General features: G+C 33.4%; 1 protein-coding gene across 1 annotated transcript in view; it reads left to right on the top strand.

Annotated features, from left to right (window-relative positions):
- LOC124364183 (collagen alpha-5(IV) chain) overlaps nt 1-24,656 on the top strand; it is a 191,027-nt gene that overhangs the window by 149,860 nt on the left and 16,511 nt on the right. The window contains exons 21-28 of the mRNA XM_046819468.1: nt 1,457-1,614; nt 3,094-3,292; nt 4,652-4,851; nt 12,730-12,823; nt 14,019-14,204; nt 22,000-22,111; nt 22,966-23,143; nt 24,553-24,643. Of these exons, the coding sequence (XP_046675424.1) occupies nt 1,457-1,614; nt 3,094-3,292; nt 4,652-4,851; nt 12,730-12,823; nt 14,019-14,204; nt 22,000-22,111; nt 22,966-23,143; nt 24,553-24,643 (1,218 nt within the window). The remainder of the gene's footprint in view (nt 1-1,456; nt 1,615-3,093; nt 3,293-4,651; nt 4,852-12,729; nt 12,824-14,018; nt 14,205-21,999; nt 22,112-22,965; nt 23,144-24,552; nt 24,644-24,656) is intronic.

A 24,656-nucleotide genomic window follows, 5' to 3' on the forward strand; every position in this document is an offset into this window, starting at 1 on the left:
TATAATGTAACTCATTTAGGTAAAAACAAGCATAAAATTCATAGCAAAAAATGTATTACTAAATAAAATAGAAAACTCTCAGCATGCATTTATGAAAAAAATATATACATATAAAAAGTTTACTGTATTAATAGTATATGTACGGTTTAAGAGCGGGCTGTACTAAAGTGATTTAAGTTTTGTTCCATAGGGACAATGTTAAACTATATTTATTCCTTATTTATTATAATATTTTTTTATAGGTTTACATACCTCCAAATACGAGGGGTGTTTTTTCCAATCACCAATCCTGCTTTTTCAACTAAGCAGAAGGGAATAGTGTAGCAGAAATTAATCGGATAATATGCCATGTTTACGGAGAAAACATTACTCATGTTGGTGTGCGTGAAAGTTTAAGGATAGCTAAATGTCAAACTCAAGGAATGTCAAAGCTGAAAACATTCGGCTAGTTATGTGGGTGTCAGTCAACATTTTTGGTACCCAGGCAAAGAACGTTTTCTCTGTAGACACAGCAAATTCTCAGATGGATTTCCGTTGTACTATTTCCTTCTGCTTGCAGGAAATGAATAACACTCCTCAATTCACATTTGGCGGAAAAATTAATAGAGGCTGCCATGTTTACATGACTGCAGCTCAGCGCAAATTAGCTACTTGAACTCGGTAGTGGCAAATGTTGTAGCGGCGAAGATGTGCGATATCGACTACTGTGCACACCGCCGACCTGTCACGTGTCTGGCCATCACGGCGTGAGATCAGAGGTTCAAAAACCGGCTCTTGTACACTTACATTTGTATATTTTTTTCATAATTATTGATCAGTTTAATTTTAAAATCTTAAGATAAATATATTAAATCAAACTAATGTTGAATAGCAACAAATTAATGTCAGACATATGAATAACTAATACAATTCGCAAAGCTCTATGATAAATGACGGTTTAACATAGTTGTTATGGAATAAAAATCAAGACTACTACAAATGCAGCTGGCTCTAAATCATTTTAGGTCCATACACAACAAAAAAGAAACAACATGTTTGGTCCACAGAACTGATTAAGTGTAGCCAGTATGGTCTGTATCAATTATTATGAGTAAAAATGTTTCAAAACAATTATTTTAGAGGCAAGTTATTATTTTTAATAAATTAAGTAAATTCCAGTTGTAGATAAACAAAAATACAAATTATTCTTGGCCCATCACAGAATTTAACAAATATTAACCATTGGTGACCCACGCTGGTTAAATGTAAAGATGGCATGGCCCCATAATATTGTGTTTTGTCAGCATAAATTGGTTTAGAAGCTATCTATGCACTGAGGTTTTTAATAATCTGAAGTTTCCATCACATAAATTTGACACAATAGCTATTGTGTTAAGTGTCATTTATTATCATGGTAATGTTTTTTTTTTTGTTAGCTCAATCTAAATGAGTTTATTAATAATATGATAATATACAGGTTATCGTGGACCCATTGGATTCCCTGGGATGCCTGGAATGGATGGAATGCCTGGAATGAAAGGAGACGATGGTATAGTTTATGATGGTGTAGAAGGCGCTAAAGGCTTAAAGGGAGAGCCTGGATTCTACGGTATTCCCGGACAAAATGGACTAAATGTAATTAAACTTTTAGAACTCATTGATTAGATTTGTTTGATGGCCTGTTTCGATGCCTACAAAAGTCAGATATACAGCTGACGATAGCATATATTGTAAAAAGAGCCCACTTACAGTATTATGTACTGGCAGTGACAAATATGGTAGAAGTAGGGCCTACCAGTATGGCAGAAGATGTATTTGCATGCTCCATATCAGTCCAAAATACTGACATATTCCATAAAGGTATTGTAGCCTATTATGTAATAGTATTATAGTAGCCTATTATGTAATATTATTATAGTAGCCTATTATGTAATGGTTTTGCCACATAAATGGCAAAAAGAGCCTATTATATAACTTGCACTACAACCGATCCTACTGGAATTGTTGACTGTATGGCAGAAAATGGATCTTATTAAGATATATGATATTTAAACAAGCATCATTTTAATAAAAAAAAGATTCATGTAATTATTGAAGTTGGTTTTCAATTGCTTCTCACAACATTAAAAAAAGTATAATTGTTATTGTGGTTGTTTGGATCACCAGCTTGTAGCCATCTGATAAATTCATTTCTTTAAATATAACAAAAAAGTGTTGCCATAAAACAATTGATAATGTACTGAACATATAAAAATATATTTCAAAATTTGTTTCCTTGAAAAATTTTTGCTCAGCTACTTGCAATATTCTTTCTGTTTTTACTTTTATGACTTTTTACACTAATTTTGTCGAATAAATATATGCATTGATTCCATTTGTGTATTGGAAAAAATATTTCTGGTTTAGAGACTATTTTGCACTGAATTTTCCAAATAGTTTTAAAACCAAAACCAGAAGTGTGCCAAGAAAGATGTGACCAAATTACTAAACTCTCAAAAACAATACCATAATCAAGAAATAAGAAACTTATGGTACATTAGGCAATTGCAAGATTAAAACAGGTCTTGTCAATGATACAAAGTACTTTGCAGTCAAGCTTGTAATATGGTACTCAGTAGTAAAATAACATTTTACTACACTATTTGAGCTAAACAAAAAATCATTTTCCTGCTAGATTATTGATTTGAGCATTATTGTGGCTTTTTACTATTTTTTTGCTGTCTCGTTTTAAAAACACTTTACAATGATCTAAAACAGATCATAAGGAATATTTAATTAGCATTTCTCTTTGATACTTTAACTCATCTGTTATTTTTATTTGATTTTGCTCATGTTTTCCATAAAATTCTAAAACAAATATAACGCTTAGAATTTTACAAGTAATATGCATTATTTTCTTGTAAAATTATAAATATAACTTATAATAACACCTTACACAAAGCCCAATTGTCTTTCAAAGCAAAGATGCACTGTTCATAATAGGATTAAATGAAATTGAGCAGACAGGAAAAAGGACTATCGTCTCAACCTTTTTAAGAAATCCACACCGCATCGTATTGTAATGTATTAATAATGTTTAAGTACTTAAACACTTTGAAATAATTCCTTTTTCAGGGAACTGCAGGAGATTTAGGTGCAAAAGGTATGAAAGGGTTTCCAGGAGATCAAGGGTACCAGGGCTTCCCTGGAGCCAAGGGACGTGCAGGATTACCCGGAATCAAAGGCATGATGGGACCTGTTGGCCGAAGAGGATTCGATGGGGATAAGGGAGAAAGGGGAATGGATGGAGATCCAGGAGAGATGGGATTGCCAGGTAAACTATGCACTGTCCAATTTTTAAATACCGGGTAATATAATCGGCGGTATTTAAGAATCTGAGATTGATTTGAGGAAAATTTAAACATTTTTATTGCAACTCAGGTTCAACTAAGAGAGTGTGCATATATGCATATTAAGTAGGACAATGAGCAGCAGTGCAATGTCAGAGTGGAAGCAAAAGTAAGCCATTTTTCAATAGTATTAGTCTATATAGTGTTTGAAACTTCAATAATTCCATTTTTATAAATAGAAAATTATTTGCCTGTACTAAAAAATGTGTGTACATTTGTTTTTATAAATATAGAATATACTTCAACTAGTTATCTACAAAACAAAATAAAAAGTCTGAGGAAATCTTTGAAAATAAAGTTTCTACAGGCGTTTTCCCAAACACTGGCATTTTTGGCTAAAATGGTCTGACACATTCAGTACATACATCAGAAATTGCTCTCGCACTGAAAGGGGTAATAGACTGTTTTTAAATGACCGAAAATTTCTTTTAGAAATATGCAAGGTTTGTCTAAAAAGTATCTAACCTCTGGTTGATTGTTATTCGACTGATCGTCTCAGGCTGGGTACGAGGGTAGACCCTTCTGAGACCGTTGCCAGGTGTTGTTTGTACATCACCCTGTTAGTGAGTCACGTGATGCCATCTCCTCCACTCGTCTATGCCACTTTTACCTACACCTCTGCCTCCAACTACACCTTCACATACATTTCCTTAAAATGCAACTACCGGAAACTAAACTTGAATAAGGTCATACAGTACCATTTAGCATTTATTGTCATTCATTCATGCATTATCATTGGGAGAAGGTCTATCAGAAGAATTCTTTTCCAGTCCCATACTGTGGGCATAATTTTTATGTTAATGTTTTTCAGCCCAGATTGTAGTCTCTTCATTAAAAAGCCTACACCATTTATAGGCACATATCATTCATTACACCCTCACCACAAACTTATAGTAACAACCCACTAGTAACTTTCAACAGGATGACCTTTTTTATATGTAAAAAAACGAATAACACATCACTCAATCATAAGAGTATTGATTTACATGACAACAATCAAAGCATTATAACAATGCAATCTACATTGGCAGCAAGGTGAAACATGGTGGTGTAGTGGAGGACTGGCAGAATCGCTAATCTTAAATAGATGTCATGTGCTTGCGCAGCCTGGCTGCACAATTGGTTTTTGCTTTAAAAATGATCCTCATATTTTACTCAGGTACTCTGCCTATTTATAAAGTATGTTTTAGTCTAATTTAGAAAAATTCTTTTTTGTTAGCTTGTTGGATGTATAAAAAATCAATGTATTTGGAAAATTTGCATAAAATATGACCATTGTTCAGGTTTTCCGGGAGATATTGGAGACAGAGGACCATCTGGTTTGCAGGGGCCTCCAGGTCCCAAGGGGTTCGTGGGAGAGCCAGGAGGACCTGTTTACACCACCGCTCCCCGTGGCGACAGGGGAGATCCTGGAATGAATGGACTGATGGGCAAAAAAGGATTCATAGGAGATATAGGATTCCCTGGTGGATACGGTTTAAAGGTTTGTAATACTTTTGTTCAATTAGTTTAAAATATGAAACAAGGTATGAATACGCCATGCAATGCAATAACCATACCATACCATACCATGAATACCATGCGTGTAATGAGCTTCGCTGAGGTTGCTTGTAAAATTTCAAATCTATATTTATTCACAGCTTATTTTATTCAAGAGATGTGTTTCGGACACATATACAGCCAGACAATCATACTGAAAAGAAAGTTTTACATCTCCCCGGCATGCAAAAAGAAAACTGTGTCTGCCTTTCTGAGGTTTCAATGATGTGCGTACATCTTCTGAAACATAAGTTACAGGTCTGGAATTAATTATCCATTTACTTTCACATATCACGGTGTACAACTCGTTTTGAAATAAAAGTATTTCCAAGTACTTCCTGAAGAATGTTCTTCAAAATTCTTATGAGCCTCTCCCAAAAACCTCCCTACCAGGCCTCAGTTGGAGGATTGTAGCACAATTCTGTTCGTTCAACTGTGAAATCTTGTTCCAATTTATGTTTATGAATACACTGTATATTCAATTAAAATAGTACCATTGTCACTATATATTATGGAAGGCTTTCCTCTTCAGAAGACAATTGTAAAATCTTCAGTAGAAAGTGAGGAAACAATATCCAAATGTACCGCCTTATGAACGGCACAAGTGAAGATGCATTCCACACTTTTCAACCTAAAGAGGACCACAACATTCAGTTCCACACACTTTAAATACTGTAGAATCCGGAACAAGGGAAGTGTTGCTACCTCAAAAGACTTTGCTATAAACCTTCTATATTAAAAAAAGGAAACCAAATTTTCGTCTAACAGTTGATAGCTCTTGATAATCCTTGTTTTCTTGTAAAATGTTCAAAAGACCTTGGTTCATTATATGTTTAGGATGTATCTGACCTAGGACAAATTTGTTAGTTAACTGTTGATGAGATTCAATCAAAGAAAAAGAGCTTTGGAGATTGTTATTCATAGTTTTCAGACATTTTTGTCTGATTAACGTTTTTTATTAGCTTAAAAGAGAACAGAATTAGATAGATCTTAAAGATTCTTTCAGCTTAAATAGTAAATTTAGTTTCAACTTGATTTAACAGGCTTGTGGGTATTGCTCTAAAAACCAGCAGTTGTTGCATCAGAGGACTAATTGCATTAAATTTATAACAGTAGTTCCTGCTTTCTAGCCTATCAAAAGTTAATGGCTTTCATGTTTAGAAATTGGCTCCAATTACACATCATCACGTCTTAGGTGAAAATGTAGTGATTTAACTTTGTTTTACAAAATTCTACAGTGGCATTCATATTAAAGAATATCACTGCAGATTGTGTAAAGAGATCGGTAGATTTGAAATGTAAAAAATTTGGATTGTTAAAATTTAGTTTAGGAATGAAAAGATATTCAGTCACGCAATTTTGAAAAATGTATATCAACTCAGAAATTTCCACTTTTCTAAGAATACTCATAATTGTAATCCAATTACTTACAAATAAAATGAGTACATTTCCAAAATGTGCTATCTCTTCTAGTACAAAATTGGCTTATTTGTATTATTCTAGTAATTAAATCCACTGTGCATTATTTAGAGTACAGCAAAACCTATCATGTCCAGCCTAATGTCGCAAAGAGGTAGGCTATGGATACGATATGAAATTGTTATATGAAGAAAGTAAATTGTATTTATCAGATGCACAATAAATGTTGTGGTTTATGGTTTACTTCTTGAAGGCACTAGGATTGTTTGAATACTGCACAAGAACTGTTTACCATGGAATTTTATAACTTTACAATATAAAAATATTCATTGTATTTGAATCTTAAAACTAAGCTAATGCACCAGATATTTTAAATTTTCGTGGTTAAATATATGCAATAGAACAAAATTCAAAAGGACATGCGTTAAAAACAAATTATTTATTTTAGAAAAATTAATTATTTAATAATTTACAATACTTAAAATTCTCATCTTGAAATCCCACCATCATAATACTTCCCAGTGAATATTCGGAAGCCGGCACAATATAACTGATATTACGGGTTTTCCAAGGTTCTTAATATAGCATGGGCAAGGTCATCATAAAGGAAACAAAGCCCTTTCCCTTTCTCACCCCCACTTCCAAACTTGTCTCGCAGGCCAACGTGTAGGAGAAAGTGATGAGTTTGCTGTGTGAGATACTTGCAAGCGAATCTTACACACTCGATTGGGTGCCGGGCCATTCATGGAAATGAAAAAGAAGAAACCCTCTCCCAAAAGGGAGCGAAGTCCTTTATGGTGGGGCCAAAGCCGGGTTGCGGGATAGCTTTCTCCTACAGCAAAGCTCTTGTAAAAGATTTTGAAAAGAGAACAAGAAACTTTAATTGGAGTAGGGCGGATTAAGACTCATCAAAAATGTTTATTTTTCCTTATGCTAAAGGATGGGCATCTATCCTAGATCAGAGTAAGGAGGATATAAGAATGATATTAGGAATGCTGAATGGACACATCCCTTTTAGAAAACACCTCATGAAGGTGGGCCTTAGCCAGACTGATGGTTGCAGACCCTGCGGAGAAGAGGAGGAATCAGCAGAGCATATTTTGCTAAACTGTCCTGCCATATCTAAAATTTGGAAAAGATTCCTAGGGGCATATCTCCCCAGCCCCAAGGAAATCAGAGAACAGGAGCCCTCAAATCTGATCGGCTTCTGTAAAAGCCGAGATTCAGAGGATACAAATATAAGTTAGGGAGGCGCAAATGTCATTTTAGGACTTAGTGCGGGGACTATTGTTTCTTTCCCTCAAGAAAAAAAGCGAATCTTACAGTTGCAAAATGTTTCACTGTTTTATCACAAGATATTTAAGAGATGCTGGATATGACAGGTTTTGCTGTAGTATCATCTGCAATAATCACATAATTTTGCCACAATAAACACAATTGTTGAACCATTTTCTCTTTTAATGAGAAATATTGTTTAATGGGAAAGAGACACATATCTGACATTGGCAGTAACCAGTTTATGCCATGCTGACTGACAGTAGTAACTCTATTGTTGCAGTTTGTCTTATTGTTGACTTAGCTGACTGGACACTTGAATAGAGCTAGAACAGCTCAAGGTCAGCTACTATAGCCCAATTATATATTCAACTGTTGTACCCAGTAGTATAAATTATTGTTTCTTTTTAATTATTAATTATTGTTTTAATTTATTTATAACAATGGTAAAAAATAAAAATAAATCTAGTGTTGCAAAGAAATATCCTTGTGGTGAATGTAAGAAAAATGTAACCAAAAATAGCCATGGTGTTTTTTGCATAAGACAATGCCAGCAATGGTTCCATCTTAAATGTACATCTCTATCTCTTGAACAATTTAATAAGATCCATGACACAAAAGGCACGTGGTACTGTGATTACTGTGTCGAAAAAGAAGAAATCAGTAAATCTGTGGAAGGTAATGTTACTTTTAGCAACAAACTGCACTGATGATGAATATGAAGCAAAACTTAAATATTGACATTAATATGCTTTTAAAAGAGGAAATAAACAGCCAAAAATCTATTATAAAAATTCTTAATGATGACGTTGTGGAAGCCAAGAGGGAAATACAATGTTTAAAGAAAATTATACTTGAGAAGGAAGAGGAAATAGTTAAATTAAAATTTAATGCTGACAATTTTTAAACTAGGGTCAACTTCAAGTAAACAACTAAGAATGAGTTTACCAAAACTACTCTGGACTGCAGACTAAGAATTTATTGTCTGACAGTCAAGATGAAATGGAGGAAGATGTCAACATTGGTTTGAGCACCTGTTCTAAGTTCCTATTAAAGAATACAAAAAATAGTAAAAAAACATGGTCCAAAGGTGCTGTATCGAAAAAAAACGCTTTACATAATAAAACAAATTTATCCACATCAAACAAAGACGATGTTGTTATGCTCTGATAGTCATGGAAGAGACTTAAGTTGGAACATAAATCAGTGTCAAAAACTTTATGACAGTGTAGGTTTTTGTAAGACCAGGAGGTAAAGCTGAACAGGTACTTAATAAAGAAAACATCTGTGATGGTATTAAGATTAAAGATGATATTCTAATTTTGTTATGTGGTACGAATGATGTAGCTGCCAATGAAGCACAAAAAAATACTGACATATATAAAACAAACCCTGGACATGGTAGGTAAAAACAAGGTTATTGTGGTCGATGTACCCCATCGATATGACCTTAAAGCTTGGTCTTGTGTAAATAAAGAAGTTGAGAGAGTAAATAATGTTTTAGTGGAGCTGAGTAGTGACTATACTAATGTATCACTGGTCAAGGCAAGCTATGCAGAAAGACATTTTACACACACGTCATGGGTTGCACTTCAACAAGAGAGGCAAAGAGATGGCTTGCTCAGGAAATCTGTGAGGCGGCTGGTATCTGTGCAGTGGGGGGTGGTGATGTTCAACATCAAATAAAGTCCTGACCGCCTGGACACACCTTCATATCTGGGCTCACCGCCTGCGCGGCTGATAGTGTTCAGCCGGCACCGGACAGCCTGCTTTTGAGTGTCAGAGGTCCACCAGCTCCTGGAAGCTTACTGCCATCTAATGACCCCCTGGTCCCTGGTGGCTCACCAGCACCAAGTACTTCAACACCCCTTATGAGTAATCAAGAGGCAAATGGTTTGAGTTTTCATTCAGTGACTACAGACAGTTTTGTTTTTTTCGGGAAACGACTTCCCTCCAATACCATACTCTCAGTTACAAGTGGAAATGGGATCCCCACGAACCAAGGCCTTAGGGGAAAAGACTTTATAAATGTTCCTAATGCTGGGTTTAAGGTTGTGCATATTAACTTGCAATCTATTCGCAACAAGCTTGAAGACTTTACTCTCCTTCTACATGAACATGACTTTGATGTTGCCCTTGTCAATGAGCACTGGCTATCTCCACACGAGATACCCCTGTACGTCCCTCAAGGCTACAAGTGGGGCTGCTACCTACTGCCGACCTCAACAACACTATGGTGGTGCTGCCGTGCCTGGTTAAGGAAGACATTTGTGTTGCGGAATTGAATGTTGATGAGTTTTGTAAACCTGGTGTTTTCGAAGTTGCTACCGTAAAATTAGAAAGTAAAGAACCAGTAATTTTAATATCACTGTACAGAACACCAAGTTCTAAATTATCAATGTTTTTAGAGGTACTTGAAAATTTTTTAAGTAAAGTTCTGGATAAATTCTGACCATGTTAAAGTAATTTTAGGGTCTGATTTTAATGTATGTACATTAAGTGATTCAAAGGAGAGTAGAATGCTTAACAACTTGCTTAAGTCTTTTGACCTCCACTTAACAAATTTTACTCCTACTAGGGGTAACTACTGCCTTGACAATCTGGCAACTAATATTAGATTACAGTCCAACATAGGCTGCTTTAAAGTATCTGACCATGATTTTATCTGGTTAAATACAGATGCCATAGTTGTAAAACAGCCTGAACATGTCCCAAAAATAATTCGCTTTAGGCTAATGGGGAAAAGGCAATATTGATCAATTTGTCAGTAGTTTAAATAATCTGAACTGGCTCAGATTGTTTGAGGTTGAAGATGCTGGTGCTGCCTTTGATCTTTTATGGATGTTGTATGTACTAACTTTAATATTTATTGTCCTTTAAAAAAATAAAAAAGTAAATTTAATTAATGGTAGAAGCAAGAAAACAAATAATAAATGGTTACACCTGAACTAAATAGGGTTAGGAATACTATGATAAATTTGTACAATAGGTATAAGTATACTAAGGATACTTAGAGACAAAAATTGTTATTTAAATTGTAGGGCAACTTATAGAAATCTTATCAGGAGGGCTAAGTATAAGTATAATGAAAACCTGATCAATAATGCAACAAACAAGTGTCAAACTGCTTGGAAGGTAATTAAAGACGAAGTTGGTGTAAAGAAACAGCAACCTTCTTCAATTTTCAACAGATACGTTTTAATGACTACTTTGTTAGTGTAGGTGAATCTGTTGCTAAGGATGGTCCAAACAGTAGTGGCAATTCTGTGAAGCATAGTCATATTGACTATATGAATAATGTCAACGAAATAAAATCTAATCCAGATGCTAGACAGGCCTGGGATCCAGCGTCAGAGGCAGAGGTGTTGCATATAACTTCTAACTTGAAAGGTTCTATTAGTCAGGACTACTATGGCCTCTCAAACAAGATGATAAAGTGTATAATGCCAGCAATTGTCTACTCCTGTTTACGTATTTAATAAATAAAATTTTAGATCAAGGAATATTTCCTGAAAGTTTAAAAGTTACTAAAGTTATCCCAGTTCAAAAGAAGAAGAATGTAGATGAACTTGCTAATTTTAGACCAATTGCTCTGGTACCAATCTTTTCTAAAATTATTGAGCACTTTATCAAAAGACGACTATATTCTTTTTTTGTACAAAATAATTACTTTACGAATGCACAATTTGGTTTTTTAGCTGGTAAGTCTACCATTGATGCAGTTGAAAAGGTTGTTACTGAAGTTCTCAAGGCATTTGAAAAAAATTCTTTCTTGGCTTTGACTCTGTTAGATTTGAGAAAAGCTTTTGATATTATATCGCACAAAATACTGCTTAAAAAGCTCTCTAAGTATGGTGTAATGGGCAAAGAATTAAACCTTATACGTTCGTACCTTGTGAACAGAAAACAGGTGGTTGTAATGGGGGATCAGGTGTCTCGTATGCGGGAAGTGGTTAGAGGTGTTCCCCAAGGGTCTGTTTTGGGGCCACTCCTATTTGTCATTATGATTAATGATCTTCCATCCAACCTCCCCCATCAGTCTGTCCTCTTTGCAGATGATACATCAGCACTGGTTTAAGGGTTACTCTCTGGATTATGTGAAACGTGAATCTGCTCTATTAGTGGAAAGGGCTGGTGACTGGTTCTCAGCAAATGAGTTAATACCTAATGATGATAAGTCAGAACAAATCATCTTTACATTAAGGAAAAGTAGATGGAGAGTTAGTCAATCAGCATGTCAAGTTGCTCGGTATTCATCTAGACTCAAAACTTAGTTGGCATTATCATACTGAGCAGCTAATTACTAAACTATCTAGAGTGTTATACTTATTGTTTAAGCTTAAGTATAATGTTGATTCTGATTGTTTGCGTATGGCCTATTTTGCATTTTTTAATTGTCACTTGAACTATGGCATATTGCTATGGGGAAATAGTCCTGGAGCTAACGATGTATTTTTATGCCAAAAAAGGGCAATTCGAGTTATGGCTGGTATAAGTCAGATAGAAAGTTGTAAGCCATATTTGATTAGTTTTTTTAAGATTTTAACTGTACTAGCTTGTATATATTGTGTAATTTATTATATGTTAAAAAAACATTTATCTGATTTTGTTGAACGCAATGTGTATCATAGCCACTATACTAGGAACTGTGATAATCTTAATTTACCAAGTACCAGACTCCAAAAAGTGATAAACAGTCATAAATATATGCAAATTAAATTGTATAATAGTTTACCTGAATATGTAAAAAAATTAAATATTAATGTATTCAAAACAATAATTACAAGTTTTTTTGGTGAGGACTGCACCATATTCTATTGAAGATTTTTATCATTATTGTAGTTATGACAATTTGTATACTGCATAGTATATTTAGTATTAGTATGACAATGTCTATTGCTTGTAATATAGCCTAATGACAAATAAAGATTTGAATTTGAATTTGAATCTATTTGTAAGTAAACAAACGAAGGTTTTCAGACCAACACTTACAGACAATAAAGTAGTAAAAAAATGTTATATTTTTAAAAACTGAAAGTTAAGCAATCTAGGGTTAAGTGTTTATTCATAATTTCTGCAACCTATTCATAATTTATGTAACCAACACCAACATTGAGTGATGTTACAGGGACAAATAGGAGACATAGGATTCCAGGGTCCTCCCGGACCAGATGGAGGCCCAGGTAAACAAGGACCCCGAGGAGATGTAGGAGAACCTGGAGGTAAATGCTTCTTAACAACTTTAACTATGTGTGTAGTACATCGGAATTAAAACAATCTAAGATAAATATTCTTAATCTATTCAAAACATTTTGTGTAATCACATGGGCTGAAACGTTGAGGAAGGAAAAGGAATGTGGGGAGTGCCCGGCAATATGACACCAAATTAATATAAAGTAAAAATAAAACAACACTTTTTGGCCATTTTTCATATTTTAAAATAAATTGTTAAAAAGTTAAAATAACAGATTAGATTAACACTGCCCTTACATCTTTCTATTTAATCAGATTAAAGATTTTGGATTCCGGTTTTGGTGGTTTGGATCCTTATCTGTTGGCCTTATCTGTTAGGATTGTAAAGAAGAAGAATGATGTTTATGTGGCAGTTCTCTACATGCCTATTTTTTTAGTGAGCAAATTGTGGTGCTATTGTTACTATACATGCATCTAATTTTTTCATAATTTTGTTAAAGTTTAAATTAGTAGACTTATTTTAAAGAATGTTAAAACCGTTAATTGAGTAGGCAATTATTTTATTTAAAAAAGTCATGTCCATTACATTGTCATAAATGCTTAAGACAATAAAGATTTCTTGATATTTAAAGCAGCTCTTGTATTTGGATGTTACATTGTGAACAATTTTGCATTTATCCTTTGCTTATCTGATTTTGTATTTATATTCTTCTCTGGTAGCAGTATTTGAAGTTAAAATTAAAAACAAATTTCTATGTACAGACATGCAAATGAGCAATAAAATTGGTACCATAAAGTGCAATCTCTTGCTTGTTATAATCCTCTGTGTCACTGGGAAAGTTTCTCGAGAAAGTTGGAGATAAATAGAATGATAACATTCATGCATATCATAGTAAAGTTAAAAATAAAAAAAAACCCAATACCACCCAATTATTTCTAGAATTTCTTTTAATATTATACAGTTTAGAGGAGTAAATATTTTTCCATATCATGTTATATTTTATGTTTATAGTAATTGTGCATGCTACTGCATAACAAATAGCCCATGATTTATTACTCTCTTCTGAACCAAATTTGTCCAAAATTGGCTCTACATTTTTACATTTCCTCATAAAAAGCTCTCAGACCTCCACAAATTGTTGCCTACAAATATGAATCCTGTGTCTTGTCTATAATTCACAATAAGTGGTAGCCATGAATAAAATGATATTCTCTCTGTTGCAGTGCCTGTAAGTGCAATCTTAGAGAGGGGTGAACCTGGAGAACCTGGAGTGGACGGTATTCCAGGTAGACCTGGATTTTCAGGACAGAAAGGGGCTCCGGGAGAATACGGACCTGATGGACCAGACGGACCTCCTGGACCAAAGGGCTATAGCCCTAGAGGACCTAAGGGCATGCAAGGCGATCAAGGTAAGATTGTTGGCAGCAAGCTGTTAGTTGCGTTTGTTACTTTATTCATTCCAATTTTAAACTTTTCCTTTGATTACCCATGTGAAATCAATTACGTTTGTGAGAAATGTCTTAGAGACAAACCATTGCCAGTTTCCATTCCAAGTTTGTATTTCATAGTTGGCCGATGTTTGGACAACTAATAACTCTCTTCGGGACTGTATAATATAATGCATCAGATAAAAGACACGAGTGTCACACGTGTACAGCAAAATTTGCCTTCCGTGCACTGTTCGGGACACTCCTTCATTGTGGTATTGCTGTATGGGGTGGCACCACAACAGAAAATATGCAACGTATACCTGTATTTCAGAAAAAGGCCATCAGAATTCTGGGCAGTCTCAGCTTCAGGGAATCGTGCGGGAATTCCTTTATGTAAAAAGAAACACTAACAGTGGTAAACCAATATATCCTAGTGGTAGTGAAGCATGTTCACATCAAAGCACTGGAAATGGCGAGGAATTATGCACCATTAAACACAAGCAATATATGCAAGGAACTACTACCTATCAGTGCGTAAAAAAACCTAGTTACACCACATCGGCTCTAAGATTTGGAACACATTACCAGAGCAGTAGAAGAAGACGGTCAATAAGCACTTTGGTCACGGCCATAAGAAATGGCTACATAACCAAAATTAAAGCTTTTCTTATTCTATTTTATGACACCAGTACTAAATTTGAACTTCAAGTAAATAAAGATGATTTTACTTTTGACTTAATATGTATGACATACATTTGCTATAATATTACATGGTCTTTGAACAAATATGCACCTTTGAAAAACATATACTCTGCAATCGACTATATACAAGTTCCCATACTAGTTTGGTTTTCAACATAATTAACACGTTCAGGACGACAGCTAACTTCCGGACTTTTTTTATACACTGTTGAATTTTTCAATAATTATGGCAAAAAACTGTAATATTTTTGGGTTTTGCAATTTTCCACACAAAAAATAATTTTCATTAAGTTTTTTCACTGTTTCTCCATGTACCCCCAAGGGGTACCTAAAAAATTAATTTACCTAAAAACTAAAACATTAAGCAATTGTGTGCCCAACGGGGTACACGATAGTCTGAGGTATTTATTTAACAACGGGGTGAAATTTAACAAACCACCAAGACAGGTAAACAATAAAATACAATAAGAAAATGCATTGCAACATGTACCCCCACAGGTGCATGACACGCTTTGCGAAAGCCTGGTGTGTACTCAATCGGATACACGACAGAAGTGTACCCCAATGAGGTACACGTCATCAAGAAAATATTAAAAAAATTGTGTTTTATGTTTTAAAGCCAAATTACACTCTTTATGTTTTTATTTTCTCTTTATTGGCTCACATTGATGATGTCAATTTCACTAATTTCAGTTTTATGTCTCATACTTTAAACAAATCTGTATTTTATCCATATTTTAGTCTGTTAATAATAGCTACACTAATGCCTGGATTTTAATTCATTGTAAATTTTGACGCCATTACACTTCATTATGCTGATGTAAATAAAGAACTTTTGACTATTGACTACAGCTCACAGTATAATATAAAAAATATTCATATATTTCAACTTATTGTAGGACTAGTAGTTTATTGTCATTTTTTATTATGTATGGATCTATGCTGTGAAAGAAGTGACATATAAGGAAAGTGTCTTTCACTATAATCAGTTCTGCTCTATTGTATGTCATATATAGTTGGTTACTGTATCACTGCTCTAGTTTGATTATGAGTAACATTTTGAGGCAATCCTAATAGGTTTTTTTTTCTTTTTTTTTTATCTGCAAACAAATTCAACTTTTATTAATTAAAATAAATTATATTTTAATACATAATTGAATGGGTAGTATATAAAATGGATTTTATATTGCTGAACTCAAATATACATGTGAATTTCTAAACATGTAGTAATTTTGTGGACAACGCAAACCAAAAAAGAATGATGATAAATTTTTTGTAATTGAACTTTTCAGTACATTTGTAGGGGGTTTTAAAGTATAATTTCTTAGAGAATCACAATGTAAATTTTGGTATTGGAATAAGTTGAAATAAACCACCTTTACTATCCAAATATATGAAAATGTGTAGTTCTATTGACATCAATGACATTGAGAATTTATTGAAGCAGACAATAAGAATAAGAATATGTTTATTGTCATAGAGCTTACACGAGCATTGACACAAGTCATGTATAAAATCTATAAAAACTAGCATAAGTCCAGACATGGAAAATTTGGTACCCAAAACATGAAGTTGCCAAAACAGTCACGCCACAATTTAAAGTTATTTTAAAATATAAATAAATAAATAACAAATTAAAACAGGTATGTAACAAATAAACAAATAACAACAACAAGTAAAACACAGCCTCAGAAATTACAATAACAGAATTATATAACATTGATAAATGTTCTAATATAGTTTGTATGAATAAGAAACATATGACATTAACATTTAAAATCTAATCATTAAATTAAATAGGTTATGTCTAAAAACCAACAGTTCCACAGTCAAAAAATTCTTTCAATGAATAAAATGGATTGACTAAAAGCCAGGAATAAAATTTTTGTTTAAATTCATTAAAACTATATTTCGAGATAAGTGATCTTAAAAAGTCGTATACTTTCAAAGCGATTACTGTGTGACTATTAATAGTTTTGTTTAGTCTATAACATTCTATGGATAAATTTTCTCTATTTCTGGTGTTATACAATGACAGAGACTTCGGCACACATGCTGGTGTGCAAATTATTATGACTACTTCAGAGTGGTGAATTTTCGTCACAGCTTATATGCAAGAAATTAAACATAATATCCATACATATGCTTGTATGGATAAAACATACAGTAATAAAATATAAACATTGAACACTAAGCATTAAATTAAATATAAATAATCGACAGCAAAGAGTAAAATCCATAACATAACATATCACAATGATTAAAAAACTTACTGTTATTCAGTTAAGAATTCACTTAAAGTGTAAAAACACTTTTCCAGGAAGTAGCTCTTTGTTTTTTTCTTAAAAACCTCTAAGCAATTCTATCATTTTACATAATTAGACAAATTGGTTTAGAGATGAATTCCTCCATACTTAGGCAATGCCTCAAAGGCTCGTGTTTTGTGTAATGGATAAATAAGAGTACTTTTGTGTCTGGTTGAATAATTACTGTATGTATATTGGAAAATGAACTGAAATTTGCTATGTTTTTCTCTACATAATCAGTGTCTGGTAAATATAAATTGATGGAAGAATAAGCAGTCTCTAAAACTGGACTTGCAGGATGCATCATACTTAATGTGGTTTATTTTATGGAGTATGTTTTTTTAATTATGAAAAGCTTGTTTACTTCAATTGAATTGCCCAGAAATCGATGCCATACGTAAGATAAGAATGTACATTTGATACTCAGTGATACTCAATGATACTGATACTCAATGTTACTCATTTATTACCGGTAAAGATTACATACATTGTCACATTGAAAAACACAATATTGTACATTTCAATTTTAAAAGCAATGCAATCCTCCAGTTCGTCCAGATCTTTAAAAGAAGTGATATATTAAATAAATAAATCAAATTAAAACAAATCAATTATTAATTAAAAACTAATTACAATACAGATAAAAGAATTTCCCAAGATCAACAACAATTATCTAATTTATGACTAATCCCAAAAAAATCATCCACTTCATAAAGTGGGTGTTCCAAAAGAAAAAAATCCAATTTGTTTTTTGAAAATACCAAATGGCAGTGATCTTAACCCATTTGGCAGTGTTCCATAATTTTGGTCCAAGATTCAGATTCAGATTCAGATTCAGATTCAGATTCCTTTATTTGTCATTACACATTACAGAATGCAGGACAAGTGTCAACAACAACAACAATAAATTAATAAGTTACAACAATTAATAACAGTCAATAATTAAGAAAGTTTATGTCATAATACTCTTGAACACTGTACAGACATTCATCCAATAAAATATGCTTAATACTATTCTTAAATTTGTTTACAGGCAGCACCTTAAGATGTTGTGTGGTAAACAATTATACATTTTAATCCCTTGGTAGACGAAACTATTTTGAGTGAGAGTATAACAACACCTCTTTGTCACCAAATGTTGCCTGTATCTTGTGTTGTGTTCATGTACTGAGGTGTAATCCTCAAGAGTAGACAAATTGTTTCTTATGTACATTAAAACAGACAATACATAAATAGATGGCAGGGAAAGAATTCTTGATTTTATAAAGAGAGGTTTACAATGTGTTCTAGCTGATACCCCACATATTAATCTGATGGACCTTTTTTGCAACACAAAAAGTCTCTGAGCTCCATGATAATTGCCCAGAGGGAAGTGCCATAGGACAATAGGCTGTGAATGTATGCATAATAAACACATAATAAGGTATCTGTGCCTACACTATCTTTCAGTATCCTAAGTACAAATATACCCTTGCTAACACGAGTAGATAAGATGTTTATGTGATTTTCCCATTTTTTAAATTTAGATTGAATATTAATTCCAAGAAATTTTAAACTACTGGTAACATCAAAGTGACTTAAACTAACAGGTAAGTCAACAACCTTCTCCATGTTAATACAAAGCTTGTTAGCAGCGCACCAATCATTTATTACTTGGTTTGCTGGCTTAAGACTGATCTCATGACTTCAAGGCTCTTTTTTTTTAACATACACACCTAAATCATCAGCAAACAGGGTAACTACTAGCACCAACAGAACTTAAATTAAAAAGGCAGGTCATTTTATGTACAAAAATAAACAGTGTTGGACCCAAAATTGAGCCCTGTGGTACGCCATGTTTAAACATTTAAAGACGGAGAAAATGAAACCATTTAGAAACACTGATTGATATCTATTTGTTAAGTAGGATCTAAAAAACTTCACAGTAACATCAGTGAAAACCATAAAAAACTAACTTATCAACTAGAATGCTATGTACAACGGTATCAAAAGCTTTAGACATGTCAAATGATCTAAAGATTGAGCAAGTCTTTATTTTCAACTCCATTTAGACAATCATTTATTAATGTTTGAACTGCATCAATGGTACTACGTTTCGCTCTAAAGCCAAACTGTTTAGTAGATAACAGACAGTTTCCTTCTACATATTTTACAAGTTGATTATGCACTAAGGATTCCAGTATTTTAGACACTGCTGGCACAATAGAGATAGGCCTGTAATTTTTTGGTTCATCTTTGGCACCTTTTTTATGAACAGGAATAACCTCTTGTTTTGTTTTAAAATATTAGGAAAGACACCCTGACTTATAGACTCATTAAACAAATAAGCTAAGACTTCACTAATGTATTTAGCAGCTATCTTAAGAATAGGAGCATTCATTCCATATATATCAAGACATGTACTGTTGCTTAGGCTGCAAATCGCTGTGTACACACTTTCCACAGTGAATTCCTCCAAAGAGAACTAAAAACATTGTTTTGATTTGAACTGACAGCTCTCAAATACAGATGATAATTCACTATTGCTAGGTGGTATATTATTACTAATATTATCAACAGATTCGATAAAAAACTCATTAAAATTTACAGAAGTTAGCCCATTTGGTTTTAGTTACAGGCTTTCTATTTACATTAAGTGTTTGATTCACTACATCCCATGCAGCTTTTGTCTTATTTTAGAGTTATCAATTAAGGCTACTGTTATAATTAAATTTAGCTTTTCTTATTTCAGATTTATACATTTTTTTTTCATCTGGTGGTACTTTCCCCTTTATAGTCTCGCAGCCAGTGGAACTGCTAGTCATTAGAAAATACAGCCTATCCAACTCTTGTTTTAATTTAATAAGGCCTACATGGTACATTTTACAGCATACACTTTTCTTTTTATTCAAAATATATTTAAGTGGAATAGATGTATTTAATGCTGATAAAAATAGATCAAAAATATTTTAAAATTTACTATTTACATCACCTTTTGGAGCAGTAAACACTAATCCAATTTATTTGGTTTATAAGATTTACAAAATGGGACTAATTTAAAAACTATTTACAGGTTCTAATAATATTACTATGTTTAGACATATTCTCATGAGACTCCAAATAAGCAGTAAACAAAATTGCATTGTGGTCTGATACCGCAGTGTTAATAACTGTAGCAGTCCAACGATCTGGATGAATTGACGTAAGAAGATTGTCTTATACAAGAGGCCCCCTGAACTGGTTCCACTCGGTCGAGTGAATATCACGTACCGTGATGTGCAAGCCAAAATCACTTATAAGGTCACGCAACTGAACAGTGTATTCATCAGAGTTAAGAAAAATTAATATTGAAATCTGCAGCCACAATAATGTTAAGTTTAACACCATGCACACTTGTGAAAACAGAATGGAGTTTGTCAAAGAAAGAATTTATATTACCTGAAGGTGATCGATATAATGTCACAATAACCGTGTTCCAGCCAGGCAATATCACAGCAGATACTTCACAGTCAATTTCTTCCGCAAAAAATTATGGACTTATCATAATAACAAGAGATAATGTTGCTAATGAATATTGTTTGGAAATCAGTTTTTTTGTTACAATATTGTTTGCGCCCCTTGTGTTATATTGGTGGATGTTTTTATATGTTAGGTTGTTTGACCTAGCCATATAAAGCAACAGTTTATACACAAACTAAACAAGGGACTGTCATAATATGAAGTTCTTGAAATTTTTGTTTACATGAATCCTTATAGCCTAATACCAGAAATATAACGTACTGCTTTTTTTTGTATTAATAAAATTTTATTAATGTTCTTCTTAAATGTATTTCCCCTATTTCAATACCATAAACCAACTGAGAGTAAAAAAATGCATTAATATACCATTTTAAGAGCTTTTTCGTTGCAAAATTCAGACAGTTTTCTCATCATAAATATTGCATAGTTACTGTTAGCAGTGGTTATATATATACTTTTAAATACAGAAAATATATAAGATAATATGCTTTACTAAGTTTATTCTTGTATTATTATGTTTTTGTCAAAAATACTACGGTGATTTAGACTACACCATCAAAAGTATGCAATGAGTGTATATGTATTTGCCACAACAGTTGTTGTGGCAATAAGAGAAACTCTGAACAGCCAGTAGTTAATCTATTTTCAGCAGCAAGAGGATTCAGAACCGACCAAATCCTCTCACGTTGAAAAAGATACATGAACCTCCGGCATGTAAACTGCGTTTTCCAAAAAGCAGATTCCCATTCACTTCATATGTTTTTTTTTGTGATATAAGATATTTTCAAAATCAAATTTATTCATAATTAAAATCTTATTATGAGCATATTTCTTTTCTGTAAGTTATTTTGATACTCTCCAACTTTTGTTACGACAGCTGTAGTCCCGGCTGATCTGTCTAAACGAGGTTCTGTTGTCCAGTAAATGAAACCTAATTATGTGTGAGACATAAAATTCTATAGCGAAGTGATCACCTGAGCGAATTCGAATATACTTTTTGAATACCCAAAGTTACTATCCGAGAGCACTAGATCTTAAATTCCACATTTTCAATTTTGAATGTCGAAGAATATGAAATCAAGCATAGCAAACCAGCGTATGTATTGAATACACGACTCAAAAATTATACATGCTATCAGGACAGAGGCCAAACTCATTTTCACAAACTCATGAAGTGATCACAGAAAGCTTTAGTTAACACAGAAAGCATGTAGTTGTGTTCTCCAGTTGTATAATACAGTCTGTAAAAAGTTTTATTTTATTTTCAGGACTTTCAATTCCTGGAACACCTGGAATGTTTGGAAAACCCGGTCGTGACGGTGCACAAGGGCTACCCGGATCTAAAGGACCTCAAGGAGAACCTGGATATGCCTACCTTAGGTACAAGATTTGCTAAATTCTGGACAAGTAAAACATATATCTAGAGAAGAATAATCTGGCAATATGAAATGTTGACATTATTCCTTTGTGAACGCTGCTGGCTATTGGTTTTTTTTTTTTTTTGTAAACTGATTGCTTTAAACCTTCAACATGGTTTCACGAGACAGTCACAACCAACAAACAAGACCAACTGCAGTAGTTTTACTTGAACTTTACTATTGATTTAGTGCGGGTATCTTAAGTGAGCTATCTACAAATTGAAGATATCAAGTCAGGATGGCTGTGTGGTCTAAGGCGCTCTTGGTCACGAGGTTAGCCTTGGAATTGCAAGTTCAGTTCTGCCATGTGAAGTTAGGTACTTTCTGGTGTACACTTATGTTAGTCACTGGTCTGTGGTAAAGCTGGTGGGAGAATCCATCATATATTAACACTGGAAGTTAAAAGGATCAGTAATTTTCTTAAATAAATGTATAAAACCCAAAAAACTCATTTTGCATTTTTGTTCTACTATTAAAAAAATCTACTCGGTTTATGTTCTTTTTTGTTCTACAAGGCATATATTATTGAATCATATCAGTAATAATAGCTTTTAAGTTTTAAAAATCCCATTTATACCATAATAACACAATTGTATGCTCTTGGAAATCCGTACATTAAAAGGTAAAAAAATGAAAGCGTTGCTAATTACTTTTTTATACAAAATATAACTAATTGTAGTTTGTGTCTTCTTATTAAAATGATTTGGTGATAAACAAGTTTAAGAATAAAAATGGTGTTTACTAATGATATAAGTTATCCTTGACATTTCGCTGTTGGTATCCTACCAAATCTGAAGTAACTAAATAATGTTCCAGTCCTAAAGGCCAGCCAGGAGACGTAGGCCTAACTGGGTTGCTGGGAGATCGAGGGTTGAAAGGGATGAAAGGAGACAGTGGGCTTCCTGGAAGAATTGGACCTCCTGGGCCAGATGGCTTCCCAGGTCCCAGTGGGCTGGATGGTTTGGATGGACTTCCAGGCTTCCAGGGCCTTAAAGTAACCAACATTTTATCTATTAGATTATAATTTTAATTACTTTATTACTAAATTTATGTATAAACACTACCAGTATTTCAAACTTATTTTGAAAATTTATGTTTGTAAAGGAGAGATCTTCTATTAAAAAGAAATCAAGACAAACAGACTCCAGATGATAAGGGGCTCAAAAAAGTGAAAGAGAGTGGTCCAACTGAACGATATTTTATTTACTGTGTAGGTTATCCCTAATGATTTCATACAAACATTTTCAATAAATTTTGGTAGAAACTTAGTCACTTCTCATCAGAGACTTTGCTGTGATACGTCAATTTATAGATATCCTCAAAGGGAATACCTAAGTAAAAAAATGGATTAAGCAATTCAAAAAAGCTCAGATTTCAGTAAAAAATAGTTTTTTTTTGCAGACCCTGAACTGAGAGGTCTGTAGAATTATCTTTCAACATACTCTTACAGCAGTCAGCAAAGACTGTAATTTTCTCTGATGAAGACCAAAGAAAACTTTGAAATCTCAAAAACAATGGTTTGTGAAATATTCTATAATAAATTTCGAAAAAGTTTGTGTTTCCAAAATTAGGTGCTCTGTTGCTCATTATAGAGCAAAAAATCACACGAGTCTTAAAAAAATGATATAAGACAACCTGGACTGAAATAAATACGATGTATTTTAGCAGTATAACCGACAACACTAACAGACTAATATAAAGAATTTGCCAAGTTCCTCGATTAACGATGCAAATTCTCTAATCAACATTTTACTTTGTAAAATCCAACTTAGCTAAAGCAGACACAGTGAGGTGGTGGGACACTTGGGGCAGTAACATTCTGTGGAATGTCTGTTCCTTTCCTAGCCTGTAAACATTTCTCTTGCCCAATCATCTGTTCTAAATTCATGATATAGCTAAAGGTCAGTACTTTCTGGACAAATCCCATATATGTTTTAATATACATTACAAGGCATTTAATACACACACAGGCCAGTTAGTAGAGTAACACAGATAAATTAACTTTCAAAGGGTATAAGTCACAAGATCGAGCCGTGGTGAAGCAATAGGCAAAGTTATTGGAAATTTCTCACTCATTAAAATTGAAAGGATAAAAGGATCTCAGACATTTGCCATTGTTGTATGATAAAAAATGTATAACTCAATATTTCAAGAACTGGAATCTATCCACTTCGTCAGGTGGGGGAGGTAGTAATAATACAAAAATAAAGAACAGAAAGAAGAAAAGAGTTCAAATCATGACCGAAATCCTTTTATCCTTTCAAACCTTCCATCGTCAATAACAAACTTTAATCATTAACTTGTTTTAGGCCACATACTATAACTATGACTATATTTATGTTCAAAACTGTTATGTCGTGACAAACATCAATTTACCAATTAGTTAATAATTGATATGCTTAGGGAGTCAAAGGAAATCGAGGTGACACTCCCTACTACTTTGAGGCAGCCATCAGGGGTCAGCCAGGAGACAGAGGGGATGATGGTCTAATAGGTAAGATGTTGTA

This window comes from Homalodisca vitripennis, chromosome 6 (genome assembly GCF_021130785.1).
Source record: "Homalodisca vitripennis isolate AUS2020 chromosome 6, UT_GWSS_2.1, whole genome shotgun sequence".
NCBI classification, from domain to species: Eukaryota; Metazoa; Arthropoda; class Insecta; order Hemiptera; family Cicadellidae; genus Homalodisca; species Homalodisca vitripennis.